At 41.9% G+C, this 23,240-nt stretch overlaps 1 protein-coding gene across 2 annotated transcripts in view; it reads left to right on the plus strand.

The window, feature by feature from the left end:
• The first annotated feature begins 861 nt into the window (after nt 1–861).
• LOC125457604 (AP-2 complex subunit mu) overlaps nt 862–23,240 on the plus strand; it is a 74,126-nt gene continuing 51,747 nt past the window's right edge. Inside the window, exons 1-2 of one of the 2 annotated variants that reach the window (XM_059651196.1) lie at nt 862–974; nt 21,100–21,218. In XM_059651196.1, the coding sequence (XP_059507179.1) occupies nt 21,145–21,218 (74 nt within the window). In that variant the 5' untranslated portion in view covers nt 862–974; nt 21,100–21,144. Of the gene's footprint in view, nt 975–18,313; nt 18,570–21,099; nt 21,219–23,240 lie in introns of those variants that run through there. The other variant, XM_048542050.2, reaches the window with a different exon arrangement.

The raw sequence follows: 23,240 nt of genomic DNA on the forward strand, positions 1-23,240 counted from the left end.
AGGTGCAGTCTCACCAGGGCCCTGTATAGCTGCAGAATGACCTCTTTGCTCCTATACTCAGATAGATCTCAGATTCAGGAATAGCTTTGTTTTTGGTCGTTATCGGACTGTTGAATGGACTCCAGCCTCAAAAATGTAATCTGCAATGTAACCTGTATGCCCGTTAGTCTTTTTGATCTGTTTTTCCTATACTTGCTGTGATCTGCTTGTACTGCTCATTAACAAAGCCTTTCATTGTATTTCAGTATATGTGACAATAAAAATCAAATCGTGATCAAAGTCAAAATCAGGAAGAACTGCAGGGGAGATAGAGTGATAGATGGATAGAGTTATGAGATGGGCATCCATTTTAGGATCAAAGAGGAATTTCTTCACTTAGATGATAGTAAATCTTTGGAAATATCTGCTCCAGGAAATTGTGGAATCTCAATCACTGAGTAAGCCTAAGACAGAGATAGATTTTTTCATTCTAATGCCATCAATGGGTGTTGAGATGATGTGGGAAAAATTGATGTAGATGCTTAGCCATGATATTGAGTGATGGTGGAGACTCCATCTGTTGTTTCTATTAACACCAGGTAAGAGACATCTTATAAGGGATAGGAAATCGTATATGTTACTGTGGGCTTAACAGCAGACTAACACTAAATTGACTAGTTCCCCTCTCACTGAAGTATTAGGTCACTGCTGGTAGGAGCCATTCTAATGTTTCTAAGTTAGCTGTTTCAAATCATTTCCCTTTGTTTACTGCAACCATACTGTCCTGGTGCTGCTTCTTTGGGACCATTCTCAGTGAGTGAGTGTGAGTGAATGAATGAATGAATGGGCGTGGACATTCACATGGAGCGGCTCGAGGTCACGTGACCCTCAGTAGACCGTGATGACGTCTAGGTCCTCATCATGTGACCCGCCGGGCAGCCGCGCTGAGGCAGGGCGACGGCGGACATTTTGTGAGGAGCCGGTAGAAACGGCGGGTAGGTGTGTTCGGGTCGGGTTGACAGTGGGCTCAGGCCACAGGTACCGGCTATCCTCCCGTAGCCTGAGGTGTAGAGGCCTCAGTGGCTGCAGACCTTAGAGTTGGCCGGGAAGGAAGCAAGGAGAAAAGAGGAAAGGGGGTGGCGGACATTTTGTGAGGAGCGGCCAGTCCCCACAACACCCACCCCGGGTTTCTTTTTGGGGGTACGGGGGCGGGGAGGAATAAGGATGGTGTTCGTGGGTGCGGTGGAGGAGGAATAACCCCCGACGGCAGTGTGCCGCTTGTGGGGATACCTGGCCTACAGATGCCCTGCACCCTTCCTGGAAGAGGATAGGGCAATGATGAAATATTATAACCCAACTCTCCCTGGTGTGGGTGTTGTACCACCTCAGTTCCAGGAGCGCAATTTGTTACGCTAATTAGCTCTCCTAATTCTGATTCCGAATTTCATGGCTGCATTCAGTACTGCAAGCAGCAATGTCAGAGAGGTGTCCTCCACTGGTAAACCACCACCCCCTCCACCCACCCCCTTGTCTGCTGCAATGGGTGCTCGGGTATCTGGCCATATTTCTCTGACTCCCCAAATCAATCACCTTTGAAAAGGAAAACCACGTTATCTGTTTGTACAGACCTTGCAATTGTGGGATCTGCCTGCCTCTTAAATTGGATTTTGAGTACCGTCCTTTAGATCCAAGTTGTCTGATCTACTCTAATAGCTTGACCTGAGAGGATTTATATTATGAGGCTATCAGCCCACCATATTTGCGTTGGCTTCGCTTCCTTGCTGTGGAAGTCTTATTTGTAGCTTGGTTGGTGAATTCAGTTTATAAATTAGTTTCTGGTTTGTAACAATGCCTTATGTAATTTTGTCTATTTGTGGCTTTGTCATTTGTGAATGATTTTACCTTGAGTGCTTTTTATTTGATTATTAGTTTAGAAATGCCAGAATTAGATTAATTCTGAAATAAGTTATGTAGTGTTATAATGTATGCTTTGTGGATATTTGATAGGCTAGTATTCTAGATCATATTGATCATTGTATTTATGTAAATGTAAAACTTTAGGTTTTCACTACCTACCTTTCCCTTTAGCCCATAAGTTTATTTTCTGTCTGGTCTTTAATAAGTTCTCTTTTAAATGCATGATTAAATATTCTTCTGCCATGTACTCAAGCAGTGCATTCTAAATCTGTTTTTTTTTGGATCTGGTCACTTTAAATCGGTGTCCTTGGGTTCTTCACACTTCTACCAATGGGAACAGTTTCTCCCTATTTGTTCTAAAACCTCTCAATTATCAAACTAACTTTGACTAAGCAGGTTGAAGTCTGCTTGGGGAACAAACTTGACCTCTGTAATTTACATCCTATCAAGCCCTATTAAGCAGAGAGAAGTGCATTCTATAAACTGAAATAAAGCTTACAGTTGAGATGTGGATTTTAATGTATTTATTAATTTAACAAAGTGAACAATGGTTTGGAACCCAAATTAATTTCAATATCTAGGCTGAATGTGATACATAAATGTCAGTACATTTTAAGCTATTTCCTGCCTATACTGTGTCACCGCAATGTCTTGGTGGTGGTTAACTCCATTAGCTGTTGACTTTTGGGGGGGGGGAGTGGAAAATACCTAATAATGTAACTTAGTTCACAGAATTGAATTTCACGTGAACTGGGTCGTGATGAGTGCAGACACTAGAAGCATGGTCATTCTCTTAATGCCTATCCATCTTGTGTTCATCCCACTTGAGATGCCACATTTTGTTGTATGTCCTATATTCTACGCAAAGAAAACCAATCGTTTCCTGTAGCCTGAAATTTAGCTTTTAAATTGAATAAATATATCAGTTGCATTGGGAGTGGACATACTTTATTCGAACATTGCCTTCTAAAGGAAATGCACCTGCTCAGAGCTGAGGTCCTGAACTAAGGTCTGAGCAATACCACAAGAGGCCCATTGTATCTTCCCCTCAAATGGCTGAATATGCTGACTGCTCGGTTTTCAGCTTTTGCAGAGTGCCTTTTTATTAGTTTAATTATGGATTTACATGTAATATGGATTATGTCAATTTGGGTTTTGAACTGTGTATTACCATCATGGAGTCCTTTTCAGGATGACATCAAATAAATTCAGATGCAGTACTGATGCAGTTGAACTGTACCTAAGATCATAGTTTTTTTCCTAATGCTTGTTATTGTCATGAACAGCGCTGCTCAATTTTGTTTTGATCTGGTTATAGAGTGCTAATGTTTTCAGTGTCAAGCAGGTACTGACATCCAAAGTTTAGGGAATAAATCCACATTCCATGGATTTGAATAAACAACACATTTTGTGACTGAAGGTTACAATATCCACAAGTGCCAGATTTCATTATGGAGGATTGCAGAAAAGCGTGATTTTAATGTATGCTGTATCAAGCCCAGTGTGATACTTAAGTCTGTTGACAAGCTGTTGGTCCAGTTAGAAACCATAGAAATGATAGAGCACAGAACAAGTCCGTTCAGCCCAACTTTTCATTCCAACCCAAATGCTGTTTTAAATCCCATCTTGCCTACATAGCTGTAGTTATGCAACTAACAGTACTTAAGATGTAGATGCAGAATACTTTTAGAAAGTGTTTAGAGTCTCTTTGTCACCTCCAACTTGGGCAGCAAACTTCAGACACCTACGACCTGCTGAGTTCTTAAAACATGGTTTTTCCTCCTTTGCATGCTAATTCTTCTGCCATTTATCTTAATCTTTGACTGCTGGTTTTTGAACTCTTCCAAAGGAAGTGAGTCTCTCCTGTCTACTCCATCTCTATCCCTCAATTTTGTATACCTTAATCATATCACTACTGAGCCTCCTTTGTTCCAAGGGAATCAACCCCAATCTCTCCATGCAGCTACAGTTCCCCAGCCCTGACAACATTCTAGTGAATCTTCTCTGCATTCACTCGAGCAATTACATCCTTCCTGTAATATGGTAACCAGAACTGCTCCTGTGGTCTCACCAATATTTTGTACAGTTTTGTTACTACAGGCTTACATTTATGTTCTCTACCTCTGTCAATGAAAGACAACATTATGCCTTCCTTACAACCTTATCTACCTGTGCTGCTACCTTTTTAGGAACATGTGCAGTTGCACGCCAAGGTCTCTCTTATTCTACCTGTCTCAGTATATTCCCATTTATGATGGATTCCCTTCTACAGTTTAACCGCCCTAAATGCATTACTTCACACTTATCAGTTATCAGGGTTGAACTCCATCTGCCACTTTCCTTTCCACTCTATCACACATCATTCCATTTTGGAGCTCACGGCTATCCTCTACACAACCAGTTTTTGTCATCTGCAGATTTGCCAATTGTGCCCTCACATTCAAGTTCTAGTTGTTAATATAAAACAAACAGCGGGGGCCTCAACACTGAGCCTTGTGGAACACCACTTGAAACAGCTTTCCACTTCCAAGGGCAGCTGTCAACTGTTGCCCTTGGCTTCCCCTTACTAAACCAACTTTGGATCCAATTCGACACATTACCTTTTACTTTCCTGACCAGTCTGCCATGTTCGATCTTGTCAAATGCCTTGCTAAAATCCATGTAGACAACATCTGCTGCACTGTTCTCATCAATCCTCCTTGTTATTTCCTCTAAGAATTCAATCAAATTTGTAAGGCATGACTTGCGCTTAACAAAGCCATACTGATTACCTCTGACTTGTCCATGCCTTTCTAAGTGACAGACTGGGCTGATGTGGCTCAGTGGGTTAGCGCTACAACCTTGCAGCGCCAGGAAGCTGAGTTCAATTCTTTCCTCTGGCAACTATCCGTGTGGAGTTTACACATTCTCCTTATGTGTGCATGGGTTTCCTCTGCGTGTTCCAGTTTCCTTCTGTAGTCCAAAGATGTGCCAGTTAGGTGGATTACCCATGCTAAATTGCCTATCGTCTCTGGGATGGACAGACTAAGTGGATTAGCCATGCGATAGACTGGAGTGCAGGACACACTTGGGACTGGGTGAGTTGTTCTTCATATATGGATATGATAGGCTGTTTCCACGGTGTAGGGATCCTGATATCTCTCAGGATTGATTCTAACGATTTGCCCACCACTGAACTAAAGTTACTTGGCCTAGAATTGTTTGGCATTTCCATTTTACCCTCTTTAAACAACAGAACTGTACTGGTGTTCGTCCAGTCTTCTGGCACCTCACCTGTTTAATGAAGATTGAGGCACAATCTGCACCATCTGCTATTTCCTCCCCGACCTCCTTCAATATCATAGGAAACAATATATTTGATCCTAGTGACCTGTCTACTTTCAAGGATAATTATTATTTTGTCCAATATTTCACACTGTTCCCCTTTTGATTACCATATCAACACCATCTCTTTTCGTTTTGAATACAGAGACAAAAAAAATTAAAATTCTTTCCAAATCTACTGCATCGTCACAAATGTTCACTCTTTGCACTTTGATTTAAATGAAGCCATCTCAAACCCAATGTCACCAGATTTAATTGTGCTTTCTTTATCAGGTTGGGATTTCTTCTCATGTGAATAACATAATTAATTTAAAAAGTACTCTTAACTAACCACTGACCTAGCAGATGTCAGTGGTCTTGGTAGTCAGTTTGACAGCTATCTAATTTGCATTGCCCTGAGGGCGGGGGGAAACTGTTGCTGACTCTGACTGCAATCACATTTCCAACATTCTCAGCTGGTTTAAAAAATGAGCAACAGGATTAAAGTGCTTGTGGATTCCTAGTTGCTCAACATGACAATTTCCCCCTCCTGTTTAGCCTTGAAAGATAGCTTGCCACATATAGCGTACAACTAGATGATGAGGGTACAAATTTAACCAGTCTAAACAAAACTGCTTAGAATGGTCTAGGCCCGAAACGTCAACTTTTGTGCTCCTGAGATGCTGCTTGGCCAGCTGTGTTAATCCAGCTTCACACTTTATTATCTTTGCTCAGAATTTGGTCTGCCTAAACCACAGATTGGTGGATCTGGTGTACAATTGCCCTGTAAAGAGGAAAGATTTGCTCTAATTAGTCTCTTTAAACAAGGGTATATAGATAACTGGTTAAGTAGATTAAATGTTGTAGCCATATGTCTGGTCTGCTGGAAATGATTTCTGTGAAACTTGGGAGTGGAACTGTAACTTTTGGAAAGCAATTGATCAGGCTTAAACAGATGTCTAGGGCAGATACATTTCATGCATTCTGTTACTTCAAGTTTGAGGAGCACCATAGGCTTAATACTATATCTGGTCGAAGTCTCAGTTCTAAAGCATCGTCCCTTCGCTCTGAGGCCATGCCCTTGGGTCCTAGTCTGCTCTACTGGTGAAAACATCTCCATGTCCACTGTACCCAGGCTTTTCAAACATCTGTAGTTTTCGATGAGAGATACCCCCTTGCCCTGAAAAAAAAAGGTAAGGTCCCAGAGTTCTCAACTGCTCCTCGAAGGGATTGTCATATATAGCCTATATCTCTATCCTTACATAACCTTACACTTAAGTACAATGAGTTCCATCTGCTATTTCTTTACTTCTTTCTTAGCCTGTCCAAGTCCTTCTGCAGCCTCCCTGCTTCCTCGACACTGCTTGTCCATCCACTGTTTTTGTGTCATCTGCAGACTTAGTAATAATGCCCTCAGTTCGTTCGTCCAAATTGTTATTGTATAATGTGAATTGTTGTGGTCCCAGCACTAACCCTTGTGGAACTCCACTGGTCACTGGCTGCCATCCTGAAAAAGACTGCCTTATCCACACTATCTGCCTTTTGTTAGTCAGCCAATCTTGTATGCAAACAAGTACTTCACTCTCAATACCATTGGCTGTTATTTTATTTAGTAGCTTCTTGTGCAGCATTTTGTCAAAGGCGAGGGCATTTTGCTGTAAAAACTTTCATTCTCTGACCCTTTCAACAGTAAAACATAGAAATACAATTGGGGATTATATTTTTCTTTAACTTTGGACTTTTGCACAATTCAGTGATCGGGGCATGCTGGCAAAGTTGATAGATCTTGTCCTTTCTTATATCTGAGGGAGATTTCAAGTTGTGCAACGTTACTGGAACAAGTAGAGGACCTGTTGCTGGTTGGAACAGTTTGAGGCCTTGGAGCGTAGACCAAATTGTTATGCCAAGTGTTGTATAAGATGAGTGATGTGCCCCTGTTTTATTTGTATCAGATAACTCTGGCTTTGTTTCAGAGTTTCAATTCTATATTTGCTTGAGATAAAATATCAGGCTTCCCCAGAGCACACAGTTAACAGAAAAAAAGTTTGTCCAAAAAAAAACCCAGAAATTGAGTGAACATGTAATACAACCATGTAGAACAAAGAAACCTACAGCACAGGAACAGGCCCTTCGGCCCTCCAAGCCTGCGCTGATCAAGATCCTCTGTCTAACCGGTCATCTATTTTCTGACGGTCTGTGTCCACTTGCTCCCTGCCCATCCATGTACCTGTCCAAATATACCTTAAAAGACACTAACGTGTCTGCGTCTACCACCTCGGCGTTCCAGGCACCCACCACCCTCTGTGTAAAGAACTTTCCACACATGTCTCCCTTAAACTTTCCTCCTCTCACTTTGAGCTCATGACCCCTAGTAATTGAATACCCACTTTGGGGGGGAAAAAGCTTTTTGCTATCCACCCTGTCTATACCCCTCATGATTTTGTAGACCTCAATCAGGTCCCCCCTCAATCTCCATCTTACTAATGAAAATAATTCTAATCTACTCAACCCCTCTTCATAGTTAGCACCCTCCATACCAGGCAACATCCTGGTGAACCTCCTCTGCACCCTCTCCAAAGCATCCACAGCCTTTTGGTAATGTGGCGACCAGAACTGCATACAGTACTCCAAATGTGGCCGAACCAAAGTCCTATACAACTGCAACATAACCTGCCAACTCTTGTACTCAGTACCCTGCCCTATGAAGGAAAGCATGCCATATGCCTTTTTGACCACCCTATTGACCTGCGTTGTCACCTTCAGGGAACAATGGACCTGAACACCCAGATCTCTCTGTTCATCAGTTTTCCCTCGGACATTTCTATTTACTGTACAGTTCGCCCTTGAATTCGATCTTCCAAAATGCATCACCTCGCATTTGCCCGGATTGAATGCCATCTGCCATTTATCTGCCCAACTCCAGTCTATCTTTATTCTGCTGTAATTTCTGACAGTCCCCTTCACTATCAGCTACTCCACCAATCTTAGTGTCATCTGCAAACTTGCTGATCAGACCACCTACACCTTCCTCCAGATTATTTACATATGTCACAAACAACAGTGGTCCCAGCACAGATCCCTGTGGAACACCACTGGTCACAGGTCTCCAATTTGACAAACTCCCTTCTACTACTACCCTCTGTCTCCTGTTGCCTAGCCAGTTTTTTATTCCTCTAGCTAGAACACCCTGGACCCCATGTGACTTCATGTTCTCCATCAGTCTGCCATGGGGAACCTTATCAAATGCCTTGCTGAAGTCCATGTATATGACATCTACAGCCTTTCCCTCATTTATCAACTTTGCCACGTCCTCAAAGAATTCTATTAAGTTGGTAAGACATGACCTTCCCTGCACAAAACCATGTTGCCTATCACTGATAAGCCCATTTTCTTCCAAATGGGAATAGACCTTATCCCTCAGTATCTTCTCCAGTAGCTTCCCTACCACTGACGTCAGGCTCACCGGTTGATAATTACCTGGATTATCCTTGCTGCCCTTCTTAAACAAGGGGACAACATTAGCAAGTCTCTAGTCCTCTGGGACCTCACCCGTGTAATGTAAACTGACCATGACTCACTTATCTTTAAATATATGCCGATCATTAGGTATATAATATAGACAGGACCAGGGAGGGGTGACAACAGTATAAAGAGCATGGTATCCTCTACTTTATTAGGAGGAGATAAAGTACAAGAGTGAGGGGGTTGACAGTAAACTTGTATAAGACATTTGTTAGACTGCAGCTGGGGTAATATGTATTGTTCTGGGTGCCACATTACAGGAAGGGTGCGAATACACTGGAGAGAATGCAAAAGCAATTTGCAGGACTGGTTCCGGGAGTGAAATTCTTCAATTATATGGACAGATTGAATGAGTTGGGAGCATTTTTTTGGAGAAAAGAAGCCTAACAATTATTTCGTAAGCACTTTTCAAAATCAAGAGCAGGCTGTATTGCGTGGATAGGGAGAAACCATTCCTGTTTGTGAAAGGAAAAAGTTGAAGGCCTAGATTTCAGATGATTTGCAAAAGGAGCAAGGGTGTCGAGGGCAAAAATGTTTTCACTTATTGAGCAGTTAGGGTATGGGATGCACAACCTGGATGTGAGATGGAGCAGGTTCAGCTGAATTATCTGAGGTGATTGGCTAATTTGGATTTTAAAAATTACAATACGCAAGGGTATAGTGAGAAAGCAGGAGGTTGGTAATGATGCTGATTTGAAAATGCTCGTTTGGGCATGATGGTTGAATGGCTTCCTGTGACAGGAGACTTGAGTTTTAACTGCAAAGCTTGTAATTTAGGTTTTGTGGGAGTTTTTTGGGCTCTCCTGTTTGGGGTGCAGTTTGGTCCATAGCACCAAATGACCTGCCTGTTTTGCCAAAATAATTTCAAATTAACTCTGTTAACACTTATAGTTATGTTTTGAATTATACTCACTCAGTCTACATCAATAACTAGATGCTCAGTTATACCTAATGCTTTGAGTTGCAAGTTCGTGAGTTTATTGCAATCCAGTTGCTGCTATTGAAGGGAGTGTTTTTTTAATTAATTCTTGATATGATGGTTGCTGACTTGGCCAGCATTTATTGCTGGTAGGGCATTGTTGTGACTCCTGATTCACATGACCCTTAATTCCAGGTTTTTATCAAATTCAAATTCCAGTACCTGCCATGGCTGGATTCAATCCTGTCAACGGTACCTGGATCTCTGGGTTAATAATCTTAACAGTAGTACAATGTCACTGGGTAGTTGCCTTCACTTGTGCTGCGTTATCAGAGATCTCATCTATTTGATGAGACTTGAGGCTTTACCAAAGATTACATTGGCAGTATTTGAAGAGCAGTCTGTTCTTGTGTTCTATTTAACATTCCTTCAACACACCGTTAACATTAGACTGAACTGTTTATTCATCTCATTGCATACAATAAGATCCCGAGAGTAACAATCCTAAGAATAACAATTGGAATCAAAGCAGTTGTAATTGATTATATATATATTTGAAACATGCATGTCTAAAGAGAGAATGAAGGTTCATCCCAGCGACCATTCCACAGCTTTTCAACCTGTCTTTGTGCTGTGATTTAAATCCACCAAGACCTGCTCCAGAGTCAGCATGAATTTACAAAAAGGTGGTCCTGCTTGATAAATCTTCTGGAACTTGTCAAGGTTTTCACTAGGAGGGTTGACAAAGTGGAGACAGTGAATGTGGTTTACTTGAATTATCTGAAGGCTTTTGATAAGGTCCCATATAAGACTACGCGTGTAAAATTTAAGTATGTGGATTTGGAGGTGGTGTAAGGACATGGACAGAACAGGTTAGTAGGAATAAATGAGACTTTTCCCACATAAGTGATTAGTGGGGTACCACAGGGATTGGTGCATGGATCATTGCTATTCATGATACATATTAGTGACTTAGTTCACTCAATTACTAATTGAAGTGAACTCAATGTAATCACCCTCTGCAGGCAGCACAAAGCTGGATAGGAGGATGAACTTTGAGGAGGATGCAGATGTATTTCAGTGAGAATTGGATGAGTTGCATGGGCAAATAATGGCAAATTAAGTATTGTGTGAGTGAGTGAAAGATTTTCCACCTTGGTTGCAAAAGCAAGAAGGCAGATCATTATCTTAAAGGTGACGGATTGGGAAAGAGGAAGGCGTGAGAAGACCTAAACTTCCTTATACACAAGTTGCTGAAAGTAAGTTTGCAGCTGTATGTTGCTTTCATAGTAGTAGGGTTCAAGTATAGGGGAGGGGATGCCTTGCTGTAGTTGTGTTGGGCCTTGGTGAGACCACCCCTCGAATTATGTTTAGTTTTGGTCTTAATTGAGGAAAGATGTTCTGCTCACGGCAGGAATGTAATAGACTTATCAGACTGATTACTGGGATGATAAGGTTGACTCTGGAGAGACTGGATCCATTAGGATTAAATTCACGAGTTTGAGAACAAGGGGGAATGCTGTAGAAACCTGTAAAATTCTTATGCGACAAGATAGGATGAATGCAGCAAAGATGTCCCTGATGACTTGGGAGCCCAGAACAGTTTAAGAATATGGGGTAAGTTGGTAAATGGTAGTCATTTAGGATTGAGATGGGAAGAAATTTCTTTACCTAGAATTGGTCAACCTGTGGCATTCTCTGCTACTGAAAGCAGTTGAAGTTCCCATTATCTCTGAAGCAAATTCACTGAATGTTTTCAAGAAGGAATAAGATTGGGGCTAAGAAGATCAAAGGGTATGAGTAGAATGGGAGCAAGGTATTGAGTTGGATGATTGGCTTTAATCATATTGAATAGCACAACAAGAGCAAAAGGCCAAATAGCCTACTCCTGTGTTTTGTTATCTGCTCAGTGTGGGAATTCTTTGTGGAAGCAGACAATTTTACCAAGAGCATAGTTTGATGCTGTATCCACATGCCTGTAATAGCTATCCATGATTGGTTATCAGACACCAGTCTGGAATCCCTGCTTTGAAGGTTGTACTGAAACCCCTTTCCATCCTTGACTCTTGCGGTTCTTCTTGACAGTGCTGTTGCCATTTGTGCTGACAGTATCGTTTCACAAAAGGTCACTCAAAACCATGCTTCACTGCATCATTTTTTGTGAGAAGTTCATGGTTCATAACTTCAAGGCAAGTTCTCAACCCTGTCTCCATCAATACAATTCTATTTCCTCTTCACCCAAAAATGTATTCTTGAAAATGTCAGTCTGCGGACTGTAGGGAACCAAGTAATTTTAGTTTCCATTCATTTGTCTTCCTTTTCTCCTTGTCTGTCACCTCCAAAAACAAATTCCACAAAAGACTTGTACAGCAGTTTTACTTTGCTAGATTCAGTTAGAAAATCTAACATCACTTTATGGATACCTTTCTTGCAGATGCATTGCAGCATAGTTACCAGCAAGTCCTGGCTTTCCTGCTAGAATAAAATGTGAGCCTGACTATTCTTCTGACATTACACATTCCCATGAGGACCATCTGAAGCAATAAGATATTGATTGTAACAAAGATCATGGGCCAGTCAATCGAATGCATCACAGTCCATTTCATTGGTGTGTTAAAGAAATTCAATTAGAACTTGAAGTACACGTAATGTCTAAATAAAAACCCACTAGGGAATAGTTAGGGAAGCATCTACCTCCACTTGTATTGATGAGAGATGTAACTCTTGTTTGATTTTTAGGTCTTCTGATGGTTAATACTTGGAAAAGGCTGCAAGGTAAAATGTAAAGTTGCCCAAGTCGTGTCAGGCTGTAATTCCCCTCTCATTAGAGAGAGGTGAGTGGTGGTTTAACCTTAGGGTCATTATGCCTCAGGCGAGGGACAGAGTTTGAGAAGGCAGATCTTTCGTGGTTGCCTCAGCCAATGTGGGAATTGAACCCATGCTGCTGACAATACCCTGCATTGTCAGTTGAGCTAACCAACCTCCTACTAGGCTGCAACGTTCAATGGAATGCAAGATTATCCAACAGTATAAATGTGGTTTAATGGAGCATTGTATGATGCAATGAGTTTTCACTTCATGGACCATGAATTTGAATGCAGCCCTTGCAGTTGGGATATAAGTTTGTGTTGATTTTATAAAGCTTGAATAGCTTAACTTCCTGGCGAGCAGCTATGTGGAGTGGTGTGGCAAGTTCCTCTTGATTCAAACTGCAACAATTCAAAAAGGTGGCAGAGCATCTATTTGAGGGCAAATGATGGGTAACAATTCTGGTAATACCCCATATTCCAAGGCTGAATATGATTAAGAAACCATGCTTTAGTTTCAAGTGTTTGCCCTTTACTGTTCCAGATTTGATCCACAGTTCAGTCTTCAGGAGACAAAATGGCAGAAGTAAGGAATCTTTTGATTCAGTGGATGGATGCTGAATCAGAAGGAGGTTTGTTACCTTGACTTTAAATGATCCCTTACCTGGCCAGTTCTCTCTACTTGACAACGTGCTTTACCTGGAAAAACTTGGGATTTCTTACTGTTTTGTTTGAAAACACTGTTCACGCCATTGTAGCATTGCTGCAATATGGATTCACTTTTCAACGAAGTGAAACTCCCTTGGAAATATTGAAACATTTGAGAGCTAAGTTGGAGGTTCACTCATTGACTTGAGTATGAGGTCAGTTTGGAATTCTGCTCCAGGTTGATTTGCATTTTGTTTGTTGAGTGTGGGTATTTCTGCAATGTGTGAAGGGCTTAGATCTTGTCTTTACAATCTTAGAATCAGCCATTTAGGATTGAGATGAGAAACTTATCTTGCATGTGTTGAGTTCTGTACTAGAAAAAGCTTTGGATGGTAAATCATTATCCATATTCAGGACAATGTAGTTCTGGCCTCCTTTTCTGAGGCCTCCTTTGCTCTCTGAGTGCAGTGAAGGTTTACCAGGCTGATTTTGGGGATGGTGGTCTGACGTATGAGTAGACATTGACTAGGTTGGGATTGTTTTCACTGGAGTTCAAACGAATGAGGGGGCATCTCAGAAATTTATGAAATTCTAACAGGACTGGAGAGGACAGATGTAGGTGGGGAGGATGTTCTGGACGGGTAGGTGTGTCCAGAACCAGAGGTCATAGTATGAGGATTCACGGTAGATGATTTAGAACAGACATGAGACATTTCTTCACCCAACGCCTGTGGAATTCATTAGCACAGGAAGTGGTTGATGCCAAAACATTAAATGTATTCAAGTGGCGACTAGATATAGCATTTGGGGCAAATGGGATCAAAGGTTAAAGGGAGAAAGCTATTGAGTTAGACGATCGGCCATGATTGTGGAGAATGGTGGATCAGGTGCAAAGGGCTGAATGGCTGCCTCCTGCTCCTATCTTCTATGTTTCTATAGAGATTGTAGATTTTTGGACAGGAAGGGAATTTGTGGGATTGGTGCAGGAAAGTAATGTTGAGGTACTACAAAGCAACAGGTGCAGACTATAACCATACAGCCCATTGAGCCTGTTCTGCGATTCTGTGCAGTCATGACTGATTTTAGGATTCAACTTCTTTTTTGTACCCTCTCCTCTTTCCTAAACTCCCTGAGACACCAACAATCTTTCCCTCCAATCTTAAGTATTTTCACTGTCATGTGTTCACAATCTTCTGAGTAGAGAATCTCTTCAGTAGATAAATTTCTCCTTTAGTCCTAAATGATCAATCAGCCTGTTATGCTGAAACTTTTCTAGATTCCTCGCCAAGGAAAACAAATCTGTCTACCTGTCAAGCTGTTTCAGAATCTTGCAGGTATGCTTCAATGAGATTTCTTCATTTATTCAGTTTGAACTTCAAAGAATACAGGTCCACTTTACTCAGCCTGTCATCATAGGCCAGCCCCCTCATCCCAGGGACCAGTCTACTGAACCATTCTTCCACATCCAGTGCAAAGATATCCTTCTTTTGAATTTAGAAACCCACTATGGTATGCTATTAGTTTGTCAGATGTGTTATCACAAAAGCTCAATACAGTTGTAGCGAGAATTCTTGCATCCTTACAATTATCACAGTATTGGGAGGTAGGTGGACGGTGTTGTCAGCTCTAAAGGAAGCCATTCAGCCAATTGTGGCTTGAACCAGCTCTTCAAATTATCATAATTACCTACAACCAATTTCCTGGTTTCCCTCATACCCTTGCATGCTATTTTTATCCAAATAATCACTTGCTGACCTTGAATGTCTCAATTGAACATGTTTAAACAGGATGCAACATTAACTCTGTTTTCCCTCCCCAGATGCTGCCAGATCTGTTGAGTTTTCCAGCAATTCCTGTTTATGCTTCCAGTATCCCCCTGCACCAGCTCCGCCCAGCCGAGTCCATAGAAACATAGAAGATAGGAGCAGGAGGAGGCCATCTGGTCCTTCACGCCTGCTCTGCCATTCCAACCATGGCTGATCATCCAACTCAAAAGCCTAATCTTTCTCCCCATAACCTTTGATCCCATTTGCCCCAGTGCTTTATCTAGTCACCTCGTGAATACGTTCATTGTTTTGAAATCTACTTCCTGTGGTAATGAATGCCACAGGCTAACCGCTCTTTTTGGATGAAGAAATGTCTCCTCCGTCCTAAATGGTCTACCCTGAATCCTTATACTGTTCTGGACACGTCTGCCATTTGCGAACCTTCTCCATGCATCAACCCTGTCTAGTCCTGTTAGAATTTCATAAGTCGCTGAGATGTCCCCTCATTTGTCTGAACTCCAGCAAAAACAATACCAACCTAGTCAACCTCTCCTTGTATGTCAGACTTGTCCTCCTGAAACAGCTCCTTTAACTTCCCATGCTTTCTTCAGATCAGAGATGTAGTCATTGGTACCTTCTTCGTTCTGCCTGACTCTTTGCAGGGGAGCTGAAACGTTCCTTGTTCTAACCCTACTTGGGTCTCTCACACAACTCTTTCTCCAGTACGTCGATGACATTATCAATGCTGCTTCCTGTTCTCATTTAGAATTTGGAAAGATTTATCCACTTCGCTTCCAGTGTTCACACAGCTGTTGCCTTCACCTAGTCTGTCTCTGACTCCTCCATGGACATCACAGAAATGAATAGGCCGTTCACCAATATCCACTCTGAACACACCAATGAAATGGACTGTGATGCATTCGATTGACTGGCCCGTGATCTTTGTTACCTGGTCTGTACATCCTTGCACCCTGCATCCTGCCACTCTGAGACTTATTCTCCCAGTTTCTCTGTTTCTATTCATCTCATCTTCCATGATGGAATTCTCCATCACCATGGTTGATCAGGCCCTTGGCCATGCTTGGCTCATTTCCTGCACTTGTGCCCCTTCCACCATCTGCCACAACACCGAGAAGGTCCACCCGTCCTTGCTTTCCACCCCACCAGCATCTGCATCTAAAGGATCATAAGCCACCGTCAGACCTATTCCCTCCCTGGTTAGCAATTTAAAGAGATTGTGTTTCCTCCAGGACATCCTGGTCCACTCCCAACAACTCCACACACTCCCACTGCACCTTCACATTTAATCGTAGTAGGTGCAACACTTTCCCACTTACCACCTCCCTCCTTGTCACCCAAGGCGTCAGACGTACCTTCCAGGTGCAGCACTGATTTCCCGGCACTTAACTCAATCTAGTCTACTGTATTTGTTCCTTTTATATTAAGACAAAATGCATACTGGGTGACTGCTTTGTGGAGCACCTGTGTTCTGTCCATAAAAATGAACCTGAACTTTTAGTTGCCTGCACCACTTTGTTCCCTGGGCAACATTGCTGTCTTGGGTCTGCAGCAGTGCACCAGCAAGGCTTGGTGCAGGCTGGAGGAACAGCATCTCATAATCCACTTGGGGACCCTGCAGTATTAGGAACCTAATGAGTTCAAGAATTTGACCCTGGACCTTCCCTTAATCCATCCCCAAATCCCAGACCCTTTGATGCCAAGGGCTGCTTTCAACGCAACCAACCCACTTTCACCTACTTAGGGTCACCATTATTAGCTATATTCTCCCTCCTTGGCTTACTATCAATCATCACTTTACCTCCCCGACTTACTATCTGTTCATTTGTGGTGTATCTCTCCCTAGCCGCTCATTCCATACTTCCTTGACCCCTGTTGTCAGCATAAATATCACCTTTTCCTACCTCCTATCAGTTCTGATGAAGGGTCATTGGACTCAAAATGTCAAAGCTGCTTTCTCTGCACAGATGCTGCTACCCTTGAGTTTTTCCAGCAATTTTTGATTTGTATGGTATCATGTAGTCTAGATACATGCCCTTCAGCCCATCATATCTATACTGATCAACAAACATCCAACTAAGCAAAAACTCTGGACTCTGGCCACTCTTGGGGGGGGGGGGGGGTGGAGAATCCCTCACTATTCACTCTATCCATGGCTATCATGATTTTATAAACAATAAGTATCAAGATCTTTGATTTTCATGCCATTTACAAACTTACTAATTCAAGACATTGTGCATATCAAACAGCAAGGGTCCCTACACTGATTCCTGTGGTGCACTCCTGATCACAAGCTTGCAATTAACCAAAAACCTTCCAGCATCACTTTTTGCCTCCTATTTGTCAGCCAGTTTTGGATCCAGTTTGCCAAGTTGCCTTGCATCCCATGCACATACCTTTTGGAGAAGATGTCCGTGTGGGACTTCGTCAAAGGCCTTACTGAAGTCCATATGAAACAACATCAACTGCACTGTCCTCATCAATATATTTAGGCACCTTTTCAAAAAAATTCAATTTAATTTGACAGGATCTTTTGTATGCTTATTAATTGTACGCTCAGCTTGTCCTGCACTTTGTGATCCATGGCCTTCTGTTCCTGCACCTCCTTTAGAATTGTATCCCCTATTTATGTTGTTTTTCCACGTTCTTTGTAACGAACTTTGTGCTTCTGCATTTAACCTCATGTGCCACGTATCTCCCTGCCACAGAATAGGCTCTGGTTTGTGTGATAAACTTCTTTATTACTAATTCCCTATTGCTTAGAACTTGATGGACTGCCAACTTTAACTAGAATCCCTTCAGTATGGAAACATGTCATTCGGCCCATCAAGTCCACACAGACTCTCCAAAGAGCATCCCATCCAGACTTTCTTTTCCCCCAACCCCTCGCCCTTTCCCTATAACCCTGCATTTCTCATGGCTAATCCACCCAGCCTGCACACGAGAACCGAACATATTTTTAGCAGCTTGTTCGGCCACTTTACATGCATTTGTAACTCAACAGTGTTCATGTAACAGTGGAGACGTGTATAGACCTGGACGTACGAAAGGATTGTCAAATTTCCTTGCCAAGAGGGCATGAATAAACCGGTTAGTTCACCGTAATCGCTTGCTCTCCCTAATGAACATTTACACTGGAACGTAAACCCAATAATTAGTAAAAATGAAGTCTCAAGTCATAACGCAATCAATCTCTTGTCTTCTCTAGTCCACAGTGTGCGTGCTGTGGTGCAGTAGGAACTCATATAAACCATTTGTTTCACGCTCAAATATTTTAGTTACGGAGTTAAATCATGCCCATGCACGATTTTGAGAATCTCCGGAAGTATGTAACGGCTATTGCTCCATTTGAACAACTTGCTCCCGTTGAATGGGTAGGGCTGCTTTGACGCAGTGCAGACTTCTGTTTTCCGGAACTGCCATTGCAGATTCTGTTTTTCCATAGGAACAGGCCACGCCCGAATTTGCACTTTTTTTAAAAAAGACAAACGCGCCAACACAAACGGGTTGACGAGAAACTCGCCGTCGCAAAACACGTCTCCGACATTGAGGGAGACGAGGCATTTATTGCGATATCTGACCATTTGCCCGTTGTATTTCCATGAAACTACCGCCCCTTTAACGACCTTTGGTTAACTGCTCGGTTTGCTGAGAAGAGCGATGATTTTTACCAGCAGGTGATTGCAACCGGTACGTATCGATTTGAGACGTTTCTTTTGCTGAACAATTGTTTGCGGAACAATGTCCAGTAAATAGTTACATTGTAACGCTGCCAATTCGATCTACGTAATTGTATTAGGTGCGTGTTTTGTATTCAGCTGATATGGGAAAGGCAGGGTTAAATGGTCTTGTTTTGGAATCGAATTCCCAATATTGAAATGACCTGCGCATTGTTCTGGCAATTATGGGATGTTTTCAGGAAGAATACAGTATACCTAGATTTTCTTTTAAGATCGAATAGTTGGATCACGTTTTAGAAACTCATCTGCTGCCCTTTTTATTTGTGATTGCTTTTTGCTGAAGATATTTTAATCTTGCAATCTCTGTGTTCATTGGAAATATGATTTGGTGCCTTTACTGAAAGGGAGCAACTGATCTGCTGGACTGTGCGTTAAGCCATGCAGCCATAAAGGTTGCAGGTGCTTCAGCAAAAGGCTGTAGATAATGCCAGCAAATGATCCTATGGTTTCAACTCTCTATGTTCATTTGGATTAATTTTTAAGGATTCCAGCTGCTACGGTATGATGCGTAATGGATTTATGTTCAAACATAAATCCAGTCATTGCAATAAAGGACTGAGGCTTTGGTCTCGTGTGGCTTGTGGTGTGGTTAGTTTCATGCTTGAGAGCAGAAACACAGCTGAAGTTATGGCGTTTAGGTGAAGCTGAGCTTGAATTTAAATGCATTGACAAATTGAAAGGAAAAGTGGGTTCTGGCAAAGGGATTCTCAGCTATGATAGATAAATGGACACTGTAGAAAGCTTGTTTTTTGGGTCCCTCTTGTGGCACAGTGGTGGTAGCATCCCTACAGTTGGACCAGGTTCAAGTTCCACCTGCTCCACAGGGATGTAACAACATCTCTGAACATGTTGACTAGATTTAAAAAAAACTTATTTTCACCATTGTACAGGTGGCAGGGAAGAGAGTGAGCTGGTGATTTCAAGACAAGTGCTATATATTTCACCAAGCAACTTTCACAACAAGACATCCTGAGGTGATTCATGGCGAATGACCTATTACTGAAATGTTGTCTGTTGTGATGCAGAAATAATCTGGAAACTCATTTATGGGGCCCGTTCACAAGGGTAGAATTTCTCAAACTAGGAAAATTGTTAATTTAAAAATCTTCTGTACCGCCTTGTGACTATGGTAGTTACTTTTGGTTTTGTCATAGAGTTAGTGCCACATTGAATCCTCCAGGAGCGAATAGTTCCTGTGGTGACAGGGAAATGAGACTGATTTTGACATGGAGATGCCTGGATTGGTTGAATTGTTCAGGTGCAAGGATAGCTTTGAGCTGAGTACTTCACCAGTGTTTGTGTGTAATTCTCTTGAGAGATAAAGTGGATAGGCTATGACCGTAAGAATTAGGAACAGAATAGGCCATTCAGCCGATCAGGCTGCATTGTCATTCAGTGAGACCATGGCTGATCGGGTAATCCTCCGGTAAAGTTTGAGGGAGTATTTTTGATGGGCTGATTGATCCTTTTACTTCTCATAAAATTAGACATCAAATACTCACTATCCTCTCCATGCCATATACTGTTACCTTATTCAGTTATACTGTCACCTCGCTCACATCTATTATTTCTTGATTTAAATTGATTCTGTGCAATCTATTGCTCTCACCCATGCTCTTGCTGACCTCCAATGGCTGCCTTCTCCACCCCTTCCCCATTAATTAGTTCAGGCTGTTAGTTTATATATAATTATTCTTTCTCAGTCTCTCACTTTTAGTCATGTTTCATGCATCTGTGGAGCTTTGCTTTTCTATCTCCACTGTGCTCTTGGATTTGCTTATCCTTCTGAATTTCTGTCAGTGCATTCTAGAATTTTCTTGCTTTTTCCTGCCTTCCTCCCTTCTTAAAAATATCATCCAAACCCATCTACTCAACTGCTCCTTTGACCACCTTTTAAACTACTTTTAAACTGTTAGACTTTGTTTTTCTCCTATCTTATTTCCCCAACGTGGGCCTTGGTGAATTTTCCTACATTAAATGTGGCAAAACTGTCATATATTGCCTCATGCGGGGTAGAGCTTATTCATTTTGAGGTTGAGCCTGTTTTGGCCTGTGCATGAATGCTTATATTTTATTTGGTAAAAGAAACCTGATGAACAAAGACCAATGTGCTGAGCAAGATGTGTTTGTATGATAGGTCGCTGTTGCAATTAACAGAGCAAAGCAAAAAATTGGTTGTGGGGATTGACTGTGGATTCACTAGAGACACTAAGATAGACTAAAGCTCTGTGTCAGCTTTAGAAGATGTTTTGTATACAATCTGAATGTGTAAAAGATTAGCTTGAGTTCTACCTTTTAGCTGGTTTCCTGGGATTTAACAGGCTGTCTTTGTTCAGAAGTGCTACTACTCTGAGGAGCAAGTTCTATCTAGGTAACTTTTTTTAAACTGACTGAATACTTGTGCCTTCCTAAATACAAGAGTGTCAAACTTAGTCTTGATCAGAATTTGTATTTATTGTAATTTCTTTACTTTGTTTCAGTCTTTTTATTCAACATGGGAAGGGAAGATTAACCAAGCTTCTATCATGATTGGAGGCTTGTTCATTTACAACCATAAGGGAGAAGTCTTGATCTCCCGAGTCTACAGGGATGACATTGGGTAAGTACCTTTTGCAGGTTAATACTGAAATAGCTTCTCATTGTAGCATTTTTACGTTTGAGACATCTATTTGTTACATTGTGAAGGAGCTGCCTCAGAGTCACCTTAACTGATTTTACTTTTGGGCTATCCTGGAGGCAACAGCTCTGTAGGTACCATATAGAAGTACCCATAGGCCACTTGGTGGATGACTTATTGGGTTTTGTTTTATTCTTTTATGGGATATTGGCATCAGTGAGAAGGCCAGTAACTTGCCCATCCCTGACTGCCCTCTTGTTTTGCTGGACAGTTTTAGAAGGCATTTAAATGGCTGTCACATTGCTATGGGTCTGGAGTCACATGTAGGCCAGACCAGGTAAAGACCTCAGATTTCTTTCATAGAAACATAGAAAATAGGAACATGTGTAGGCCATTCAGCCTTTCAAGCCTACTTCTTCATTCATTGTGATCATCTGACTCGGTATGCGGTTCCTGCTTTCTCCTCATACCCTTTTGGTTCTTTTAGCCCTAAGAACTACATATAACCCTCTTGGTGAGGAAGAAAAAGCCTGTTTTGGCTTCAACCCTTTTCTGTGACAGAGTACTTTACAGATTCACCATTCTCTGCTTGAAGAAATTTCTTCAAGTCCGAATTGGCATATCCTGTATCCTTGCGCTGTGACCTGTGGTACTGGATTGCTTGGTAATCAGGAGCATCATTCCTGTGTTTGCCCCTGTTTAGTCCTTTTTAATCCCTCGTTCTGTTAAATTCTAATCACTATAGTCCTGGAATAGTGCCATCTCAAGGAATCAGTCTGATTAGCCTTTGTTGCAGTCCCTCTGTTACCAGACGCCCATCCTCAGATAAGCAGAAGGCCAACGTACCTCATACTTCATGCTGCCTTCACTGCTTGCTGCAGTGTCTGCTTACTTTGAAGAAATGGTGTACAAGGACGCCCAGGTCTTGTTGCATCTCCTGCTTTCTCAGTCTATTGCCTTCCAGATAATTTGCCTCTCAGTTCTTGCTCCCAATGTGGATGACTCCCATTTATCACGCTATACTTCATCCACTGTGCATTCCCCCACTCACTCAACTTGTGCATGTCACATTGAAGCATCTTAGCATCCTCCTCACTGTTCAACCTCCCACCCAGTTTTGTGTTGTCTGCAAACTTAGTCTTGTCAGTCGAGATGTACAGCATCCTTCAGTCCAACTCATCCATGCCGACCAGATATCCTAAAGTAATCTGGACACATTTGCCAGCTTTTGGCCCATGTTTGTCTAAGGCCTTCTTATTCATATACCCATCCATGTTCATTTTCATTGTTGAAATTCTACCTCTCCCCTCCTCCACCTCTGGCAGCTCATTCCATTCATGCACCATTCTCTGCGTGAAAAGGTTGCCCCTTAGGTCTCTGCACATCCTCTTCTCTCTCTCTCTCTCTCTCTCTCTCTCTCTCTCTTAAGTATATTTCTAAGTATATTTCTACTGCCCTGACACTCTTCTAGAGATTCACACAATCACAGCTGTCTATATCTGACATATGGTTCCTTTTTATTCTTGACCAGAGCATCAATTTCTTTCATCATCCAGCATTCTGTACACCTACCAGTCTTATCCTTCACACCAACAACGTACTGTCTCTGGAGTCAATAGATGTGAAGCTGGAAAAGCACGGCGGGTCAGACAGCATCTGATAAAGGGCTTTGACCCGAGATGTTGACTTCCCTGCCCCTCGGATGTTGTTTGGCCTGCTATGCTTTTCCAGCTTCACATCTATTGACTCTGGCTTCCAGCATCTGCAGTCCTTACTGTCTCCAAATACTGTCTCTGTTGCCTTGTTATCTCATTTTTTAACACTTCCCACTTTTCACCTGTACCTTTTACTGGCAAATGTCTGCTCTCTATCAACGTTTGAAAGTTCTTGCCTAATTCCATCAAAATTGGCCTTCCTCCAATTGAGAATTTAGCTTTAAGATCAGGTCTATCCTTTTCAATAACTTCTTTAAAACTAATAGAATTACTATCACTAGCCCCAAAG

This window comes from Stegostoma tigrinum, chromosome 14 (genome assembly GCF_030684315.1).
Source record: "Stegostoma tigrinum isolate sSteTig4 chromosome 14, sSteTig4.hap1, whole genome shotgun sequence".
Lineage (NCBI taxonomy): Eukaryota > Metazoa > Chordata > Chondrichthyes > Orectolobiformes > Stegostomatidae > Stegostoma > Stegostoma tigrinum.